Genomic DNA, 21,875 nt, shown 5'->3' with positions numbered 1-21,875 from the left:
GAAAACCAACAATTTTTTTTTAGGTATTAACCTTAGAAAATTGTTTAGGTTAGATTAGAAAAATTCCAATGCCCATATTATAGGTACATAAAACTATGTGGTTTTAATGCAGTCTTAACTCCTGTATTTAATTATTCCTCCTATGAAGTGTCACACATTATCATTGAGGAGAATAAGGTTTCTTTAGTGATGCCACATGGTACTATTCGTCTAAGCAGAAATCTGTAGAAGCAGTTCCTGGGGAACAGGAGTTTTGAGTGGTTACCAGTAAATTCAGTTTTCTGGACAAACAGCTGCAAGGGTAATGCCAAAGGAAGAGTTTTCTATTCTGAGTCTCTGAAGCTGTCTAACAAAGACTTTACTGCTGACTTACACTTCTGCTTTTGGGCTAGAGCCTTCAGAAGATGGAGGAATAAGAAGTGAGAAGAGCATATGCCTGTGTAAAATAAATGAAAAACAAAACAAAAATGCCTGTATCCTTCAATTCCTGCCTCAGGTGAAAAAAGATTGAAATTTCTCTTTGATCTTGCACGGTGACTTATTTCTAGTAGTCTCTGGCTCATACCAGTCCTCTTTATCTTAGTATAGATTGATCTAGGTTTATAAAAACTGAAGATGTGGCTTGCAAATAGTTACATAATATTATTGCCGCTACCATGATGCAGCAGTACTCTGAGCCCAAAAGTTGTTAATTAGGTTTTTTTCCGTTCAGATCTGGGGAGAACCACACAGCTGCTTAATCCTTCAATGGAGGAAGTTCTTCCTCACCAGAGAACAACATTAAGTCTGTCCTTTAAGGAAACCACTGATACTACCTCAGCTGCTTTGTAATATCCAGCTGGAATGCCATCCGGGCTTGGAGTTTTGCTGCTATTTGTGTTTGCTGCTACTTCTAAACTGCTGCTAGCTGCTATGAAGCTTTCCTGTGTCGTGTGTCTCTGGCAGGCCTACTGACCCTAGATATTTTTTAATAAATTCAGTTTAGAATTCATGAAAATAGCTATTATTGTAATGGGCAGTTTAAAGCAGCCCATGTATCATTATGGTTTCTAGATTTTTTTTCTGATGATTATTAATAGTGAAATAACATACTCCTCTTTAAACCCATTCAGTTTTTTGGCTAGCAAATGTTATTTTACATAGAGCACCTCCTCTGTGTCTGAGGTCATTTCATCAATGTGTTACTAATTTGTTCATTTTCTCAATTATGATTGATTTGGTTCTTGCTGTAGTTCATGAGCTTGTATCTTCTTTTCTTTTCCTTTTTTTCTAACACTGATGTGTTATTTGACAACTTATCGCTAAAGAGTGATGTATTGACTCACAGGCGTTTCTCCTTCTGCAAACATTGCACCTTTACCTCTTCTCTTGGATTCATTTGACCTGCTGTTGTAGCTCATCTTCAGCTGCTTTTTGTGGGTGGTAGCAGCAGCCACCAGTGACCTCAAGAATACTTCTGTGTACTTTGCTACTCATTATAGCTCTGCCACCAACTACTGCTTCAGCAGCCTGCTGGAGGAATGGTGGTCTTCTCGTCATTCTCTCTTTAACAATACTGAGTAGTATTTTTGTTTGCTATCCTTTTTCTAGAGAAACAAGTTGTTCATTTTCCAGTAAGATGAACATTGTATCTTTTTCACCTATCCTTACTTGCAGTGGAATATATTCTGACTGTGCAACAGCAGCAGCTCTTTAACCTTAATTTTAGAATTGGTATTCTTATTAATGAGTAAATGTCCATTTGGAATACTGTTACAAAAGTTTTTTTTTCTAAACTGTAATTTTCACATGCCTACTGCTTTCACATTCATCTACCGGCTTCCTCTTTGCTTTTGCCTCAAACATAAGTTACTCATCATTATTTTATCTGCCTTCATACTGTTTCTTTTTCTTCTTTCAGTTTCAAGAACTTGTGATCTACTTCCAGTCATTGCGTCCTGGCTAATTTTATAATTTCCTAATTGAAATGCCTCACTTTCAAAACCCTGCATGTTTACCTTTGTTTTTCTTCATGCATTTCTTCAAAGCCCTCCTTGTCTGGGATTTCTGCTGAACAATTGGATATGCCGAGCCTGCTGCTGCGATGGACTCTGCCCAACGCTGTTGGCTCAGACTCACCGTTCCCATTTCATCCCTTTGCATCCACCAACGCTTTGTTCTGTATTACCAAAGTGTCTTGCACAGTGGGGCTCTGTTTATGATGAGGGCTTGCACAGATTATTACAAATAATGACAAATGGTTTATTTTCTGTCCAGTGTTAAAAGTCTTTGATCTGTTGGCAGGGGTGCATTTGTGCTGCGCCCTTTTTCCTGCCAGGTTGCATAGGTATTTAATATCTTGTCAAAATCTTTTCCATTTACAGCTGCCTTGCTCAAAAGCATTTCCTTATTTTTAAGCCTTTACAAAGGTTTTGTTTCTGTTGAATCCGCTGCCACTAGTAACATAGTGATTGTGTCCTTAATAAACTAGACTTTTTTTTTTCTTTGAGCCTTTTAGTAAATGCTTAGCATCATCTCCTTTTTTTCTTTGACTAGAGAAAAACTGGTTCTGTTGTGCAGTTTGCCTCTGGAAAACAAATTCCTTAAGTTTACTGCATTTTATTGTTTATGTTTATTTTTTCCTTTTTTATGTCACTCCAGTGATTGGTATTCAAAGGTATTGCTTTGCAAGGGAGAGCTTTTGGTAATTTATTTTATCTGAAACCTCTTTCCTTGTGGTGGTGACATTGCCTTGTTTTAAGGCAACTACGTGATGTTGTTTTATACTGCACTCAGTGGACCTTGTGCTAAGTAGAAATTAATTATATATTTGGGTATTTCCTGTAATCAGTACCCAGGATGGTCAGGAAATAAATCTAGTACTGGCAGAAAATCCAACTGGAGTAAATGCTCTGTCTTGCCAAGTAAGTGTTCCCACAACTCTGTGTCCTTATCACATAATCACTGGTTGAAAATTTGATTTTTCTCTAAGTATGCTCTTCTAAATTTCAGACCTTTTTGTAACTAAATTGCACTTATTGTTGCACATTTAATTCCCCAAATGAATAGCCAAGATAACATAAACTGTGTTTGGTTTTTTTTGTGCTGGACTTTGCATACTTTAGCAAATTCAAATCCTTATACTTGTAAGTGGTTGTCTGAAATGTTTCTGTTGTTCAGGGTGGCTCTTTGTCATGAAAGCAAACAAGATTTAGACATTTCTTGTTGTCTTAGACCTGGTAGTCTATGTATTATTTTAATATTACTTTTAAAATATGAAAGGGCTACAAAGGCATGTACTTAGTGTGCTTAATTTGAAGTTAAACGAGCTTTTTCATTACTGTTTAAAGTTGTTATTGTTTGTCAGTTTTGCTGAATGTGTTTTAGTTAACCATCAGTTTACTCTTGAAGTGTATCTAACCTCTATTCTGGCTCAGTTATGCTCGGTCTTTTTTTCATTTGTGTGTTTTTGGTTTTTTTTTTTCCTCTTTCCGTTGTTTGAGAAGCTGGGAAAGGTCATGCTCCTCCATGAGTTTCTTAGCTTTTCACCAGTCTCGTCTCCTAGAGTATGTTCGTGTACATTTAAGCCTTTGATCACTTCACCGAGTGAAAGAAACACTTAGGCTTCTATGGAATAGTGAATATGAATTCATCACTTAAATAAATTTCAGCCCTTTTATATAGCGTTACAGTTTAGCGCAGCCTTTCTATTAGGGAGGGAAGAGTGAAAAGTCTTAAACTTGTAACCTAATAGGATAATTTCTGGGTGCCTACATTCTTTTAAGTAGTCATGGAGTCTTTTTGGTGTTGATTGTGGAATTTTACAGTCGCATCTCTTGGTCTGCAAAAGAGCTGCCATTCCAGGCAGGTGCAAAAGTGTGTTTTGTTGTGGTGTCCTGTCTCCACCAACGGCCAGGAGCAGTTACCTTCAGAGGTATGCAGTAAACAGGCATGTAGAGAGCAAGCACTACATGTGTATTTTCTCCCTGCTTTCAGCAGTCATAGCTTTGGCATAGTCTCTTTTGGATCACTGTGTTCAACAGACAGTGGCGTACCTATCCTTGATGAGTTTGGCTCATCTGTGTTTGGACTCGCTTATCTTTTGGCCAGTGCAGCATTCTTTAGCAGTGAGTTTTATAGTTTAACTATTTCTTGGGGGAAGGATTTAGTTTAAGTTTAAACCCATTAATTGCTCTTCTTTCTTGGAAATAGCTAAGAATCATCCCCTTATGCACACCATATTTGATTTTGTAGATCTCGGTCCCCCTTGCAGTTACCTCTTTTGCAAAAGACAGTCTTTTCTCGTATGGAAGCTCTTTATGTTCCTAGTTATCTCTGTGGTCTGTTTAATTTTTTTCTGATCTATTGTATTCTTTTATTGATAGGGTGACCAGAACAACACACATTATTCAAGATGTCAGGATACTGCAAGAGTAATACATAGACATAATGAAAATTTGTGTTTCATTATCAATTCTTCTCCTAAAAAATTTGTATATTCTGGCTGTCTCTTTTTGCAGTTGCAGGAACTGCATGGTGTTTCTGTCCAGGATGAGCACAAATACCTTCCAATGAGTAGTGAAAGCTAATTTAGAGTCTGTCATCATGTATAAGTGAAAATATTTTCCCCGTGTGTATCGCTTTGTACTTAACAACATTAATTTTCATCTCCATTTTGAGATGAGAGATTGTAAGATCTTTTTGCAGCTCTTCACCATCAGTTTGAGATCTGACTACCTTAGGTAATTTTGTAGACTTTGTATGTTTTCACACCTTCTTGTTCACCACTCCCACCCCCTTCTTGAGAGTCTCTGTTAGTATAGTTGAATAGCTTAAGTGTCTGCAATAGGACCTTAGGAATTTTTGTTGGCAAACCATTCCCTGTCAAAACTAACCATTTATTTCTGTTGTTGTTACTTTCTATTTTTCCTTTGAGTTGAGGGAAATAGAAAGCTCTGTTCTTCACTTCAAGTGCTTATGTTGTACTTTAATCAGTTTTGTATGTATTGAGTAGGATTTCCCTTTTTTTAAGACATTTTTCGGTTCTTCTTTCTTCTGTTTTTTTCCCCATGCCATCCATTTTGAGCTGCAGCTTCCCTTTGTGCTTCAGCAGTCCATGCAGCACTGCAGTTCTGGCTTTTTACTGTGTTTCCTAATGCAGCTTTATTAGTATAGCATCTTCTAGATCACTGATTGTGAGTTTGCTGATATCTTGGAATCCAAATTTGTCCTGAGTTTCTTGACTTGAAGATAGCTGCCCAATTTTACTTCATTGACTGTTTTCCTTTGTTATTATTTGATTTGTTTGCTACAGAAATGTATCATTATTGGCAAGAGATACCTTTTAATAATGCAAGTTCAAAGGATTCTTATCTTTTTAAGTGTGGGGTTCACTCTTCTGATATTCTGTGCCTGGTTTTTGGAGAACTTGCATTGTTTGACCAGAAATGGAAATTAGTAATTCTGTATCCTTCAATACTGGTTGTTATCTCTAGCCCTGTTCACATAAGCAATTTTTTTCGTCAACCAGTATCTGCACATTAGAGTGAAAGTGCTGTTTTCCTCTCCTGTTTCCTAAAAACGTCTGCTCACCCACTCTTCTTTCATCTCAATCCCTTTCTGCAGCAGTCTTCCAAAATCACTTATACCTTTCTCCTGTAGTAAATGCTACAAATATTATTTGGTTTTTTTGTTTTCCTTGTAGCTTGTTGGAGTAAGTTGTCTATCTGCATCCCGCTTTCCAGGAAAGAGAATGCGGCTGGCTGCTGCTTCTGTTGCCCTTTCGCCTGGATATTAAATCTGAGCCTTTGCCTAGCCTGCCAACTGTTTAATCAGGAATAGTCAGAAGGCCCTCCTTCCTAATATTGCAGCTGACGCTGAAATCCTCATTATCTTAGATCTGCATTTGTGCAGTGCAATTATACAGAAGCAATTATTTCCCTAAAAGCTTATAATTTAAACAGATGAAGGGGAAAGTACGAAAAATGCATGTAAGATGTAAAGTGAAGACTTGTACCGGTGTAATTAATGGCACACACATTTCGATTTTTGCTTGCTTTTCTTTTTTTAGTAACCTTCAGTTGTTGCTTTCCATTTTATTCCATTTATGCATTCTTGACACTGATATGGAAGAAGGGGAAAAACAAGGAGAAACCTAGAAAGCAAAAGAAAAGGGAAGAAAACAGAGCAGAGGAAAAACTGGTGCTTGGAAGAGAGAAAGTTAGAACAAGGCCTGAGTGTGGGGTGCAGGTGAGCAAACTGAAAGAAGCAACCGATCAGCAGGACAAGACTCTTTGGATTATAGGCAGTAGAAAATATGATACAGTTGCATCTATTGTGAATGTCCTTGCTTAAACTGCTTTTCTAATTGTTTCACAAGAAAGATAGTGGAGGAATTGTCTGGAAAGACCTTATATTAGTGTTAGGCAGAGGCAATTAATTTCTGCTTCTAAGCAACTATTCTTGCTGCTGCCCAGAATATGTTAGAAGGGCTAGTCTAGTGGCTCCTATTCTCCCACCAGCAAAACCCTGTTCACTGTGGGATTCCATTACTCATAAACAAAGACGTTATTTCTGTCAGTGCAGAGCCAAAGGGAAAAGTTAGGGGGTGTGTTTTACTTGAGCAGCTTGGGGCACTTCTTTTCACAAGCCTAAGAGCTTGTGCGTGGTTGGGAGGAGGAAGGTAGGTAGCTCAGGACATGTTTATGTTACAACACCTATGTGGAGTTGCGTACAAATCTGAGGGAGGCAAAAAAAGGTATCCAAAAACCATATCCCTATTTATTACATTAGAGCAGTGTGCTGTCACAAGAGTTTATTCTTGTGGTAATGAAGGAATACAAGCTGCAGCCAGAAAAAAAACCCTTATAAACAAAAGAAAGTATAGCTAGTGGGTGTTTGTAGTATTTTGAATTAGTTGGAACAGCTCTGCTGCCACTGTGGTAGCTGTCCCCTGACTGTTCGCACTTCGAGGTTGGGTGTTACTTTGTTTTGGTAGACAGAGAATGATGAGCTGTATGGAGGAAGAAATGGGCTGCTAATAGCGTGGAGAGGTAGAGACAATGTATCTGGCTTTAATACTATTGATAATTTAGTTCAAGGGATGGAGTGTCCCTTCTAAATGGCACTTTTCAGTCTCTCCAGCCTATTCTAAGTGAGATATATGTGCCTTGTGGCCAGAGATGAATTGTGGAGATAGGACATCTGAATCAATCTTCGTGCTGTGGTCTTTTTTTCCCCCCTTTTTTTCCCCTTTTTTAATTTAAGCCAGGAGTTGATGAGTTGCCTGGCAATGATTGCTATCCATTGGCACCTCCCATTGGGAGCACACTCCCAAGTACCAGCCTTCAGCTCTTTCAAGCAGGAGAGGTTAAGCAGGCTGCTTACTGAGCAAAAGGGATTTCTCTTCCCATGAGAGCTTGAGTGCTGTTTCCCTGGCTAAGAATGCTATAATTCCTTTACAAGTGACAAGCAGGCTGCTACCATCTGCTGGTGAATGGCTGAAGGGTGGTGGAGTTTGGGTGAAAATTTGCTCATGGACTGAAGAGAATGATTAGTTGTCATTAAGCCAAATTCACACATTTGCTGTGTGAAGTTCTGTGATTTAATTTTGGGTTTGGAATGTTTCTGTGTGTAGCATGCATCTTTTCTTTTTGGTTTGAAACATAAATATATAAGCATAAGGGTTCTGACCAAAGCCACAAAAAGTACTAGCAGGAACTATGCATCTTTTTATCTTAAGGCACAGCAGTGATGTCTGGCAAAAGAAGGTTGAGACCATCCAGAAATTTTTTAATCACTTTGTTCTGTCTTTCTAGAAACACCTGGATATATTTGGAAACCACGTGGCATTTCATTATGATAGTCTCTTTCAAAGATTAACTGATAGATAAGTTTTTTTAGAACCATAGAGCCTTGTAGGGTGTCTGCTTTGTTCAGTCACTCTGTGGTGTGTGAAGAAGGAAGAACTCAAAAGAGTAGTTATTGTGTATGTGGTTCCCTCAGCTTCCCCTGAAAGAAGCAGATGGTCGGGGGTCCCAGGAGGTAGAAGAAATGGGGCCATTAGACTGTCAGTGGCTTGTGAAAAGCAGAAGCATCTGCCAGAATGGAGACTTGTTCAGCAGCAGGGGAGCCAGCAGCAGCAGATGATCTCTGCCTTGAGCAGTCAATGGTATTGTAGCCCATTGGGGAATTGCTGTTGTGGGCGTAGCTTCAGGTAACCTTGGTAATAATCTAGATGGTCTCGCAGACTGAAAAAAGGGAAATGAAGGCTTGATGCTCACGCTCTGGCATCTTAACTACCCACTTTTCCTGTCTAATCAGTCCTAACTACAAATTCTGTACCCATTCTCAGCTGAGCAGTGCTACAGGCACACTTAAAATTCGTCAAAATGCCTGTGGTGTTTCTGCTGCAAACTTCAGAATAGCAAGATGAACCACGCTAGACGCAGCAAAGAGTGAAGTTCAAAGACTAAATTAACATCTGGAAAAGTATCAAAAATTTTGCTGGAGGTCTTGTTTTCAGTTGTATCACACAGCATGCTCTTTTAAGATACACCTTTTTAGTGTTAAGAAATATTTTAGGCAGCTGCAGTTTAATCTCTGCTGCTGTAGTTCCTGTGCTCTTATTGACTGTTCTGTACAGGACACAGTGTTCCGGGGAAGAATGACCTCTTCTGTTGCAATGGTGTGATGGTACTTCAAAGACACAATTAAGTGGGGAGGACAGAATGCCTCTGAGGAACAAAACTAGAAATTCATATCCGTGTTCAAAAAGAATAGTCAATTTCGCTTCTGTCCTGTTAGAATAATTAATCTCAGTCAGCCACATCTAAAAGTGCGGATAAAACATACAGGTAAAGAGCTCTGGTTCAGCACTCCTCAAGGTGCACTGTGTGAGTGCTTGGCATAGGTGAATCTGGGACTCTTGCCAGTACACAATATTCTTCTAGGGTTGACTTCATAGCCAGGAAAAGACATTTTCTGTATGTGAGACTTGGTTTTACTCCTGTGAGAGAGTGAATTATATTGCAGTTTGGCTAGAGGTCCATACATTTTGGTGTGCATTTAAATACCGGTTCCAATTTTTTTTTTTTAAATCTTCAGAAACCAACATTCATGTTCTGACAGGCAAAAATAAGCTGCTTGGGTGTCTCTTTCTAGGCCTTGGGGACATTTCCTTACATCATAAATACTGCAGCAGTTTGTCATGATACACATTCACTGCTGAGAAGATAGACACACTTTAATAGGGAGTGATGAAGATCAGGCTTAGGATGCTTTGGCATAATCAAAAAGAGAAGACAGTATTCAAGGCTGTAGTTGTAGATGTCATGGGAACTGACGTCTCACAAGCTTTTCTGTTAGTTGCATCTGCTTTGATTTGAAGAGGGCCACCTGGTTTATGGCTGGAGCTAGTTTTGCTTTCATCATCATTCAGTCATTTAAATACAAACCATAGTCATCTCTGCATAGCGTAGTGATGCCATGAAAAGCCAGAATTGAAGACTCAATAGTCGGAAGACTATTAAGCAGGTATTCTTTATTATGGCGCTGGGCACACGGGGGATCTCTCCTCCAAACATGTGCACTGAAAAGGACACACTTACTAGGTATTTATGCTAAGTTAACGTACACTTTCATTATCATTAGATTTGCAAGAAATGCTTATCATAGTTTTACTCATTAGTATATGGTAATGTCCGTCTCACATGTTTGGCATCTCTCGGTGATCGGCGGGGTCTTCAGATTATCCTGCAGCCTCCTTATCTGTGTGGTTTGCATACCTGCACTCCCAAGGCCCAGCTGCCTAAAGGGATTATTCAGGAGTCCCTTATCTTGCAACCATCCCAATTATTCACAAAGAACCAAGACTTGTTTTGGTTGTGCAATGATTCTGACCACCTAACGTGATGACATGCCCCGCATGTTACATTTGTTACATTCACACTTATCAGTAGAATAGTAGGATGAGCAATGACAGTATTCTCAGTGTTTTTTGAACTATTGTAATCAAAACTGTTGACTATGCAGAGCAAGGCACTTTGCCACGACTGTTATCTTTGGCCACATTTATTCTGCAAACCTCCGCTGCTACGTGTATGTTACTCAGGCGTGTAAAGAAATGTGGTCCAGCTGATGTGGCCGTCTTGGCATATGAGCCTCCCCGTATGGTAAAAAAACCCGTGCTTTTGTCCAGTGCCAAGTGCACTGCTGGTTCAGGCACATCTGTTCTGTGTGCTGTACAGGTGTAGCTTGCTGATAGTGTTAATAAAAAGAGTTTTTTAGATCATGTCATCATTTCTCTGTGTGCAGTCAGTGACCAGAGGTAACTTCTTATAGCCTGAACTCAAGGTGAATTGTACCAGTTATATGAGGCCTTATTGTGGTGTTGGTTATCAGCAAAACAAAAATTCATGTGCTTCTTCAGTATAACTCAAAAGTTATTGTAGGTCATCTTTTTCTTTTTCTGTCAGTAGTCTATTTGTGTTTAATTTTTGAAATAGTAGTGGTCTCTTAGCCTTCAGTAGTTTCTGCCAGATGTGTCTTGTTTTCTTTTTAGAAAGGAAAAATGTCAACCTGTCAGAAATCAGCTTTCATCAGCGTGTTAGATTAGTTAATGGAAATGACTTGCTGTATACACTCAAGAAATAAAGTTGCTGTCTGAATGAGATGCACAGTAGGCCTGCTTCCTTAGGTCATGCCTTAAGTCATTCAGGATGAAGTAGATGGGTGAGTGGCTTTCATTCTGTTGCATTCACATCTGTCTGATAATATAGTTAAATACATCACTGACCACTTGAGATAATAGGATTTAAGTAATGAAAATTGAATGTCGTCATCAGATGAACCTTACTACTTCGAAAATATATGAGCATCCTTCTAGCGCTGCAGGCGCTTCTTTTGCAGACGTGCCATTTCTGTGACAGTCGGGTATTTTCCATTGATGGCAGCTTCTAATCCCAGTAAAACTTTTTGATCACCTGTGAAGAAATGTTTAACTTGGCATTGATCTTCTTGCATGGCTAGTGATAATGAAAATGATGTAACCGAATTACTTTTATGCTCATGATGTCTTCTAAATCATTCTTTGTCATGCTAATTCTCATTTTAAAGCTGCTGTAGATTCCAAAAAGCTCTTTTCCTCCAATTTTAACACTGATATTATTGTCAGGTATTGAAACATGGGCCAGTGAGACAGATTTGAGAAGTGTCTCAAGCTCTTTCTGAATGGTTGGTTTGAACATTTGCTATCTCTTGCCTGGTTAGCACAGCTGAAACGTTTGTTGTTTGAAAGAGCTTGTGTTGTAGCCTATTCAAAAGGCCTTTCTTTGTGTGGTGTGGAAAGATACAGTCTAACATTGTGATTCTCGAGAAATTTGTGCTGGAATGTGGTTGATAAAATTTCCAGGAAAATACAGATATTTGAAAAGATGATTACAGTCTTCATTACCATTTTTTGGTTTTCCTTTCAGAAATGTTCCCATTGCCAGGAACCGGGAGCCACCTTAGGCTGCTACAACAAAGGCTGCTCCTTCCGATACCATTACCCATGTGCCATCGATGCAGGTAAAAACAAACAACATGCTAACTGTATTTTGTGTTTATTTGAAACGTAACACTAAACAATTCAAAGGTATTTTACAACATAAATGGTGAGAAATTACCTCAGATAAGCAGTGTACAATGATGTGTTGGGACAGGATGGAACTTGTAATGAAAAAGAATGTATATGAAAGTGCAGAAAAAGCCTGGCTTTGGGGAATGCAGCTACAGTGACTGAAATTTGACTGCAACATGAGAACTGACCAGTGTTGTCTTGTGAAAAATAGAAGCTGTTTATTCAAAGGGTGCAAGTAACCAGAAAGGTGTTTCCTCTTTCAGGGTTACATTCCTATGAATAGGCATAGTAGTGATTTCAAGTGCAAAGTGTTTGTAGAATCATCAGTATCACTTGCCGCACAACCTTCCTTCTTTCCTCTTAGAAGCATTTCAGACAGTCTCTTGAGTAGGTCCGATTTTCATCATGGGTCAAGCTAATGGTTTCGATGGTATTATCTCCAGCTATGAGCCTTGGGTTGTGAGTTGATGTTTGGTGTACAATAGTGAAAGTTTTTCGTGGAGGTAAAACTTAATTCTTGGGTGGAAAAAAATGCCAGCTCAGAATGAATAATGCCCCACTATGCCAGTCCTCTGTAACTCACTTCTATCATACAAAACTTAGTCTGATAACAAGTGGGTAAGGATTCAAGATTACAACTCTTGAGTGGCACACAATTGCAAGCTTCCTGTCTGTTATCCCACTTTCACAGCAGCCCATTTGTTCCACCACCTATTTTATTCTGTTTTTCAAATGTTGCAGTATTTGAAGTAGGTATGCTCATTTCTGAATGACTGCGTTGCACCTCTCACTGTGAAATCCCACCCTATTGGAGCAGCACATTTTATTCTTATAGAAATGTTTTTAATGAAATTGATACTGCAGTGGAATACTACTAGTAGCATGGTACAGATGAAGAATCCTTGATTTTACATGAAATAAGGTGTTAAAGAAATATTCAGGTTGCAAAAATCACACACTCAAAAATTTGCCAGAAACAAGAGTGTCCTCAATGATCCTGTATTTTATTTACTGCATATGATTTCTTACCAGTTCTGAAAGTGGAACTGGGGAATTTTCTGTGATGTTCATCTCTGCCATGCCTCAGAGTTTCATGAACAGTAACAAACTTTTTATTTACAGTACATCTGAGAGACAGAATCATCAGATTTGCGTTTGTATTGTGTTTAGTAATTTGTTTCTCGTTTGTGACCTGCCCTTTTCAATACCATGGAAAAAAAAAGGCAAAATAAATGACAGTAAATGTTCCCAATAGTTTTGGGTGCTTAATTTGAATTCTTGTGTTACTACGTAAAGTACGTAGCATTTTCTATGTTCTAAAACGCAGGTATCAAAATTAAGATATTGTCCTTTTGCTGCAGATATATCTTCCTCATTATCTCTACTCCACTTCAGCAAATGTGGTAGGATCCTCCAGATGCAAAATTTACTGGAGCAATCATGACTGATTCCCAAGAGCAGTTCTGTGTTGTGCATGGAAGAGGCAGTACAAAAACTAGCATATAATCATACTATTTAGTCCATATTAAATACAATATAATATGCGGAAGTGGGCTACATTAAATTTGGCTTTTCCTTGCATTTGTCTTGACTTTGCAAGCTTTGAGGATTTTTTTTTTTTTTAGATTAGCTTTTTGTGTTCAAGTTACAAGGGTATGCTTACTTCATTTTCTTTCCATTTTCTTATGAGACATCACGTTGTCATGTGGCCATCTGTCAGAGTGCACCATTCCAAGCTAATTTCCCTCCTTTGAGTAATATGGCAGTAATAAATTGCCAGCCACTCGGGGGCTAGAGCTGCATGGAGGTGGGATACTTTGTGAGTTTCACAAACATATTTGAATAATAGCAGAGGAGTGGTATAACCGGCTAATCTCTGGTTTCACTCCAGGAAGAGTACAATTTGGTGGCAACAAAGACTTCTCTTTTGTTTCTTTATAGATTTTCTTTTCTGTTTCTTCCTCTTCAGTCTGTGTGCATCTGATCTGTTCTCCACTCCGGCTCTTCATACCAGCCACAGACTCTTGATCTGGTTGGTCTCAGGTTCCTCTTCTCAAATCTCTTATCCCAGTCTCTGTGTAAAATTCAGTTCTCCCTACTCCTTTCCAACTTTGCCCATTTTTCTAGCTGGCATTCTGGCTTCCTCCTCTCTGCTTTTATATCGCCGCCTCCTCTCCTTTCTTGCTCCTAGCTCTGTTTTTCATCTCTGGGCTTCTTACTCCCGTTTCATTCTCCTAATTTAGTTCAGTGTCACACTTAACCCTGCTAGTGTCCGTTTGGTCTTGTATTTGGCCCTTGATCATCTTCACCTTTCTGTGCCTTACCCCACTAGTTTTTAGTCTCCAGTCCTCTGGCTGAATCAATCCTGATTCAGTCTTAGCCTCCTTTTGCTGGCACTCATTCTTAATTCCCTGCTCCTAACTTCTGCTAGCCTTCACTCTCTCCAGTTCCAGATTGCCTTTCTGAGTAACATTTTCGCTCCTGCTGCCTTCTGGGCCAGTGCTTCCCATTTTTTGCTTCCCAGTTTTGAAATAGTCACTTTCTTCCTTCAGGCTGCCCAAGCCTTAGTAATGTCCCCTGACAGCTTCAGTGCTTTTGGGTCTGGTGCTTAAATCTGAGGCCAGGGTTCATTTACAGGAAAGACCTGCTCACCCCCAAATAGAAGTATGTTTGGTGGAATTTTCAAAGGACCTAGCCACTAAAATCTAAGCAACCTTTTCTGAGGATGTGCAGATTAAAATCCTCTTCCCTCATTTCGGAGAGTCACATTTGCTGATTTTGTGGTAAGCTGGCAAGGGCATGCCTTGGCTGAAATTCAGGTCCTACTGAAAATCAGGGTATGTTAGATCTTTTCAGAGAAAATTTGCTGAGATGTTTAATGTGGGCAGAATAACTTTTTCCAGGAAAAAGTTTTAAGGAAATTGTTAGGCTGCTTTAGCTGAAGTTTCAACCAAAACAAATAAAAAAGCCCAGCTTGAAGTAGAATCTTAGCGTTGAAAATTTCAGCCTGATGGTATGACAGTAAAAGACCTTGTTTGCCGTTGCTTTTATCTGTGGGTGTAACCAAGCTGTCTTAATCTACAGCCACTCTTCCAATAAATCTGTATAGAAGAAATAAGTAGGCTATATGGAATAGGACTTGATTTTCATTTATGCCCAAGCAGAAAATGTAGTCTTCCTTGAGAAGCAAATTGGCATTCTCTTCTCTTTCCTCAGCCTGCTTTCTGCCTATAAACACTTTTTATTGGTTATGCAGTGGTGCGGTCTTTCCTGTAGTAAATCAGGTATGGATATTTCTCAAATTCCCTGAGCTCTGTGGTAGTTTCATTTGAAGTTGACCATCTTGCTTTGAAGAATGGTGCCACCTTGCCTTACTGAGGATTTGGGACAGATCCATTCTGAATCCTCAGAAGTTTGTACTGACGTTTATAAGGGCTTTCAGACTTTAGGAATATGTATGACTGGTTTTGTATCTTTAAAAAAATCAGAAAGCGCTTGCTGGCGTGTTCTTTAGGGTATGTTGAGTCATAAACACTTAGTGTTTGACTGAGTTGCTGTAGCTTCCCTGGAGGTGAACTGTGTCTTAGCAGAGATGAAGTATGCACGCCATACTCCTAGGCAGTCGCACAGTGAGTGTGGTTTTACCTTTGCGTTGATGTGGATTAGAAGTTACTACCCTGTCAGTCACTGTGCCTCGTTTGTAAGGCAGTACGTTTTTTGTAAAGGTCTGGAGCGTGAAATATCTCAAAACTACTTCAGTTACTTGCAGCGCTGAAGGCTGGCCCTGCGGTGCGACCTGGGCACTGGCTTCTGTGCCGATGGTCGGTTTCCAGTCCCGCCCTGGTGAGGAGCCAGGTTTTGCGCTGCTGTTGCTAATTGGCTGCTATGCAAGCCACGTGGCTGCATAAGCTGCCAGTTTGTACATATGGATGCTTTTATATAGCCTCATTCAGCCTTCCTTTTAATCTCCTTTCATACAGAGTAATCTTTTGCAATATAGGGTGCAAGAGAGCTGAACTCCTAGCTATTTGCATGAAAATCAAGATTAGTAGTGCCATTTAAGCAATTTTTATATGGAAATAATTGTGGTTAACGTCGTCTGTGTTTGGCTTTCGTTTGTCCAAATTTATGAAGAGCCTCTGATGTCTCGAGATAACTTAGTCCTAGGAACGTCTCCATGGAAACAGGATCTTTGTTTTCTGAAATTTTGTGTCCTCTCCCTCTGCTTGTTCCTCCCCACCTGGAGTCAGATCCTGATTGTTGCAGCACACTTGTCCCCACAACATGTATCATAGGCAGTTTCACATAGAAAAGATCTTTGACTGTAAATTAGGAAAAGACTAGTAGGAAAATTAAATTAATTTTCAGAGAACAGAAATCCTGTGTATTCACAAGTGTTGTTAAAGATGAGTAACAAGCAGAACACAGAGCGTGAGACAAAGTGCGAAGCTTACAGAAGAATAATTGCTTCTATTAAAATGTTTTAGGTTTTCTCTGACTACTTTATGGAGAAAAATCTGTACAAACAAGGACGAATCTCGGTTCTTTTACTCTCTATGCCACAATGAACTGATCCTAGCTATGTGTCTAGTGACTTCATGATGAATTGTAATCTGTGATACAGAATGCTTGGAACTGATAACTGAAATTCAGACCAGCTTTGTAATGATGAACAAATTTTGCCTTATTGGTATTCAGCTGATTTTCCACAGTGACCTGATGAAATTTTTCATAGTTGTCCCTTAAGAGAAACAAAAAAATTGTTATTAATTGGATCTGCGGTTAGTATTTGCAACAAAAATGCCAACCTTCCTAAAAAATTGAGCTCCATCTGTTGATCAGGCATGAGGTACGAGGTTTCTGACAGTTCTTTGTGATCCTTGTACGATGCTCCTTTCTGTACTAGCTAGAGAAGTGCATTCATTACCAATGTTGGGTTTCCAAGAAAGAAGAAAACTCCATCCTGTTCTAACATACTGTGTATGTTTTTGACGATTGCTCTGTATACTTTTGATGATTGCTGTATTATGCAGTGATAATTCATGCTGTAGTCTAAATGTAGAATTCCTGCCCTTATAATGAGACAACATTTTATTTATTTCCTGTTATTTGCTAAGACCGCATTTGAAATTGTTATCCATGGCAGGATTAAGGGGTTTACTCCCCTTTGCTAAAATCTCTCAAGTAACTTAGCCTATTGCATGCTGTTTCCTCGTGATTCGGGCCAGAGGCATTCATGTTGAAACATTAGCATTTGATAGCGGAGGGATGCTCTGCCAAAGCTTGGGTGTCTAGAAAGCTTTTCCCTCAAGCTTTAGTTGCAGTCTCCTGCTGTCTGCTAAACTCTTCCAGCAGATTTAAACAGCAGGTAGCACTGGTTATGCTACATACTTAAGAGCGTTTTAAATTAGCACATTTTATTTACCATTGTGCTTCTTTACTTGCTAGCTGTTTGGGTAGGTTGGAGCAGACAGGAGGTCATAAGGACCTAGCTGAATTCTCCCACTGTGGGTCGCACTGAGTGGTGATGGTGCTCGGTCAGCCTGCCTTCTGTGCATGAGGCAGTTGGAAAGAACACCGTCAGAAGTTTGGGCAGGTTGAGAGGTGGCCCTGCCATTTGAGGTTCCCAGGGGAGGCAGCTGAATTCTCTCGGGAGAGTGCTGCTGCTTTTTGACTTGGCTGTGAGGGTCGAGTACAGGGTACCTGGAAAGCACCAACGGAAGGCAGAGTGGCGGCCAGCAGTGCTCCTGGTGTGAGCATAGCACTGAAGTTCCAGGAGCTGCTGGCTCAGCATCCCTTAGAGGCATTGTCTGGGAGGGAGGATGAGAGGGGAAGCAACACTTACACTGGCAGTGCCACTGAAGAAATGCTCTTCAAATGGCAGTGTTGCTTAATTTGTTCCTGAATAAGCAGTTCTACATAGGTGCCTCACTTTCCATAATAGGTTTAAATCATTAATTAAACTACTTCTTAGACCATAGGAGTTTTACATGTATGAATCAGTCATGGAAGCAGATCCAAGAGCAGCATGAGTGATCTGGCTACCAAACGTAGTGTCAAGGTGTAAACTGATCACCAGGATTTGGGATTGCAAATAAACTGTCATACACACGCATACCTAGAGACACATGCCCCTTCTGCCCTCTATGTTGGCAGAGCCTTTGAGTAAGGATGAAAGGCATCAATTCTCCGATGAAGTATAAAGCAGGGGTCATCTGTTCAGGTTGGATGAATGTGTGTGTGTGCTTGGGCTGTAGCAAGGAAGACTGAAGTAGCTGAAGAGGGTTGGGATACAGGATTTGTAGACTGTTTTGCTGTTGTGATTCTTACTCTATACAGAGGATCAGGAAGACTGGGGATGCTTGGACTTGGCTTGGTAATTCAGGCAGCGTTGTCGCTTGGGTTGTCTAGTAATCTTATTTGCTAGAACTTTGGGGGTGGAAGTGAATAATCTGCTAATAAGATAGTATTCCTACAAGAGATCGTTGAGTGAAAAATATATACCTGTGAGGCAAGATTAACACGTGATGTATTATTTAAGTTGGTTTTTTATTAAAAAAGTAATAAATTGCTGTCGTCTTCTCCTCTAGATTGTTTACTAAACGAAGAGAATTTCTCAGTGAGGTGCCCCAAGCACAAGGTAAGAATCCTCTCCTGGATTAGACCTGTTTTTTGCTGCCCTCTTCTGGTATCTAAATTTGGGTTAGTAATTTTATACCTGGATAACACCTGTAGTAAGAGATGCTTTTAGAGGAATTCTTCTGTGATGTGTGCTTGTAGTATATTCGGGAGGGCAAACATGGCAAACATCAACTTGAGAAGAACACAGAGTTTAAGAAGATAAATGAAGGTTTTGCCCTATCTGTTCAGTTTTTCTTTAGATCCTTGATGAATCTTTATAAGGCCCAGCTTCGTTTCCTGTCTTCTGTGATAGAATCAGTACACTGCTTGCTGTTTCTGTTTGAGTGCTACATTGAAACTGATGGATTTTCTTCTTGGATTTACTGAGGATGCAAGGAGGAAACAAAATGGCCCATGGATATGTTTCAGCCAGTTTTTGGAAACATTAAGAATGCATCATAAACCAATGTAGTGATGCACCTGAAACACCTTGTTCTAGTTTAGCAGTAGTAACTAGACTTTGTCCTGCCTCTCAGCTTACACTTTATCTGTTTAGTTTTTCTGTAGACCTTTGACTCTTCACAAGACCCATTATTGTTTTCCATTTTTGGTGATGGATTCAGTATGCTCTTTCTACCTAGGGTTTGGGCATCCTTTAACTGAATGTCCCTGGAGCCTGCAAACACAGTGGTGCTAACAGCTGGACCGCTGTTGCTCTGTCCATATGGAAAGAGGAGACAAGGCAAACAGTACATACTCTCTTGTGCATATAAGCAATGTGATACAGTGCTGGGAATACCCCTCCCAGCCCATAAGGGAGAATGCATCTCTGGGAGGCTGTGGATACCAGTCCACCAGTTTTAAATGCTCAGAAATAGCCATAAAAATGGCTGTTCTTGTGGCCAGTTGGATACAACAGGAATTGTGCAAGAGTGTGGATGGCATATGCTGGGAAGTAAATGATAATAGGGAAGAATTGTGTTGCTTTCTAGCAGGGATTAGTCTCCATTTAGTCCTTGTCTGCGGATCTCTTCTCTGCCTAGAATTAGACTGACATCTGGTGGTCTTTTGTCTTCACAGATTATCTTTAATCTGTCTTTTGTAAACATACAAGAATTAGTCTCATGTTCCTTTCTGGATGTTCTACCACAATATGATGTATTTATATACACGTATTTAAAATGCGCTGGAAGATTGGGGGCGTTCAGGCTGTTATCCAGAACTGGCCTACTTTTCATTGTAGAAAAGAAAATAAATTACTCTGCACAATTGTGGGATAATGTTGAAAATGTACAACAAGCTTAAATTGATGCATTAATGCTACACAAACCTGCAGATCTTGCCAAACAAAAACGGGAAGGATGAGCTTCCTTACTGTGGAATGCAACTACCTAAGTGCCACCCCCTGCCCAACTTTGGGTACTTGACTAAACAGAATAGGAAGGTGACGTCTTTGAAGCCTGTTTTATTTTTGCTGCCCATTGCCTGAAGTATTACAAGGAAGCATAGTGTCAAAGCTTTGCATAGCTGGCTGGGGTTACTGCTGCTGTGTACGAGTATTTGCAGTGATGGTGCTCAAACCGTGAAAGGAAACAACCATTTTACAGAATCCAGCCTCCCAGAGAAGTTACTGAGCAGGCGCTTTGGTTTCTAAAGTGATCTTGGGCAGTGCAAGGGGAAAAACTGCTGGTTAGGTTGATAAAGGTATTTCATGAGGCAATAAATTTTTGAATTTTATTCAAAACTATCCCCCTGCAGATCACTTTGTGTTTCATCAAAAATGGAAATTCAACACCAGCAGCCATTCTTTGAAGACACGAATCATTTGTTTGAACTCAAGCAGAGTTTTCTTTGCTTGGCTCTGACTCTGCCTTTGCCCTGTGGTTCACTGATCGTTACTGGTCTGTTCCAAATCCTTCTGCAGGGCAGAATGTCGGATCACCCTGCTTCTGCCATTGTAGCGGCTGGAAAGAGGAGTTCCAGCTAGTTGTGAGGCAGGAACAGGAAGGTTGAAAACCATTGCTCTAGAATGACTGAAGAACAAATTGCATCTATTTTTTGCGTGACATGAACATGAGCAATTGAGAGGAAGAAAGACTTCAGACCATTTAAAACTACGATTTTATGTAACACCAACTTAACGTTAGTAGCTAATTAGTGGCTGTCTGATACCTCATTCTTCTGTTCTGTAGTTAATGGGTGGAACAACTACATAAAACTGGTAACACTAAGTCAGTCCCCCAGTATAGTGCCTCTTGCCCTTTTTCAGTCCGTGGTTCACATAGGTAAATACACCTCATCGTAAGAAGTGGCTTCTGGAGAGTAAAGGTGCTTCTTACCTCATTAATTGCGCTTGACACTTGAGGCATAAGCAAGCGAAATCCAGAGGGGCTGGTCCTGCCTTGCCCTGTGCTCCCCAGTGAGCTTTCCCATTTCCTTCTGTCAGCATTGATGCTTCAACCATCCATGTCCTGAATGTGCTAATTTTGCAAAATAGCAGCTTTTATCACAGGGAAAACGCTGTCTGAAAACTAATCATCGTTTGAAGGGTTAGCTTCCTCTCACAAATCCAGCTAGCTGTGTGTCCGCATCACAGCAAGTGTTGTTGCAGCAGGACTGATGAGGAGGCCAAGGCACTGGGGAGGATGTAAAGGGGATGAGATACCTCACCTTTTGGTGGCACTGCAGTCTTAGATCATCTTAAGTCATCTGTGGGGCAATTTTAAGTGATGTTTCTCAGCTTGTTCTACCTTTTTGTTTTAAATTCTGTGTTTCTTAAGATTAACCAGGCTTTTATATCCTGAACTCTTTAGTTTTGCAGAATTGCCTGCTTTTGTCACAGGGAAAACTCTGTCTGAAAAATCTATGTCTGGTTCCAATACTGACTTCTCTTTCTCTCTCTCACTTTCTGTGTGTTCACTTTCCCTACCCCTGTCTTCCTTTTCTCCCTTGTTTTCTTTTTCCTCCTCATTTTGGCTTGCTGGTTCGTCAGCCCCTCCTTCCTTGCTCTCTTCCCTCCTTGCAGAACAAGATGGTGAAAGGCAGCCTCAGCACAGAGCAGTCGGAGCGGGGGTGAGGGGGGAAGTGTACTCCTGGGAATGGAAATAAAAGCAAGCACAGGTGAGTTGGGGAGTTTCCAGTTTCCACCTGCCTGCTGCTGTGGCTCCTTACCTCCAGTGCCTTCCCCATTTCTGTGAGAAATCAGGGTGCACTTGTGTATACTTAAAGAATTTGTAATAACTGTGTGTTTGGTTTTTTTTTTTTCCCCTGCTACCATTCTGTTCAGGCTAGTGACTTCATTTTTTTTCTTTTTGTATTTCCGCAGCAGTTCCTTCTGTTTAGCAGTGAGAGGCAAAGCTTGTTAGCTGTTACAACTGCCTGATTACTCTCCCAGCTAAACCTCTGGCAGAAATCTTTCATATTGCCATGATCATGTCCATAAAGGATCTGAAAGTTTTTTTCCTAAATCTCAGAGTAGTTAATAGTAAGCTTCCATATAAATAAATAAATTCATCAGTGTCTCAAATCTTGTATGTAAGGAAGAATTAATGCTGATGAGTTCAAGATTATTGTAATTTTTATTCCCCTTTTTACTGGAAATGTAAATACAGATCTTATCAGGAATCATTACATTCCTTTCAGACCAGCATTTTCC

At 40.0% G+C, this 21,875-nt stretch overlaps 1 protein-coding gene across 7 annotated transcripts in view; it reads left to right on the top strand.

Annotated features, from left to right (window-relative positions):
- The window catches only part of TCF20 (transcription factor 20), a 138,658-nt gene that overhangs the window by 111,282 nt on the left and 5,501 nt on the right, over window positions 1–21,875 (top strand). For 5 of the 7 annotated variants that reach the window (XM_075428363.1, XM_075428362.1, XM_075428364.1 and 2 more), the window contains 3 exons: window positions 11,454–11,547; window positions 18,190–18,239; window positions 21,213–21,340. In XM_075428363.1, the coding sequence (XP_075284478.1) occupies window positions 11,454–11,547; window positions 18,190–18,239; window positions 21,213–21,296 (228 nt within the window). In that variant the 3' untranslated portion in view covers window positions 21,297–21,340. The remainder of the gene's footprint in view (window positions 1–11,453; window positions 11,548–18,189; window positions 18,240–21,212; window positions 21,341–21,875) is intronic. The other 2 variants (XM_075428367.1, XM_075428368.1) reach the window with 2 other exon arrangements.

The sequence above is a fragment of the Opisthocomus hoazin genome, chromosome 8 (genome assembly GCF_030867145.1).
Source record: "Opisthocomus hoazin isolate bOpiHoa1 chromosome 8, bOpiHoa1.hap1, whole genome shotgun sequence".
NCBI classification, from domain to species: domain Eukaryota; kingdom Metazoa; phylum Chordata; class Aves; order Opisthocomiformes; family Opisthocomidae; genus Opisthocomus; species Opisthocomus hoazin.
The sequence above is the reverse complement of the archived record's forward strand: the minus strand, read 5'-3'. Positions and strand labels throughout refer to the sequence as shown.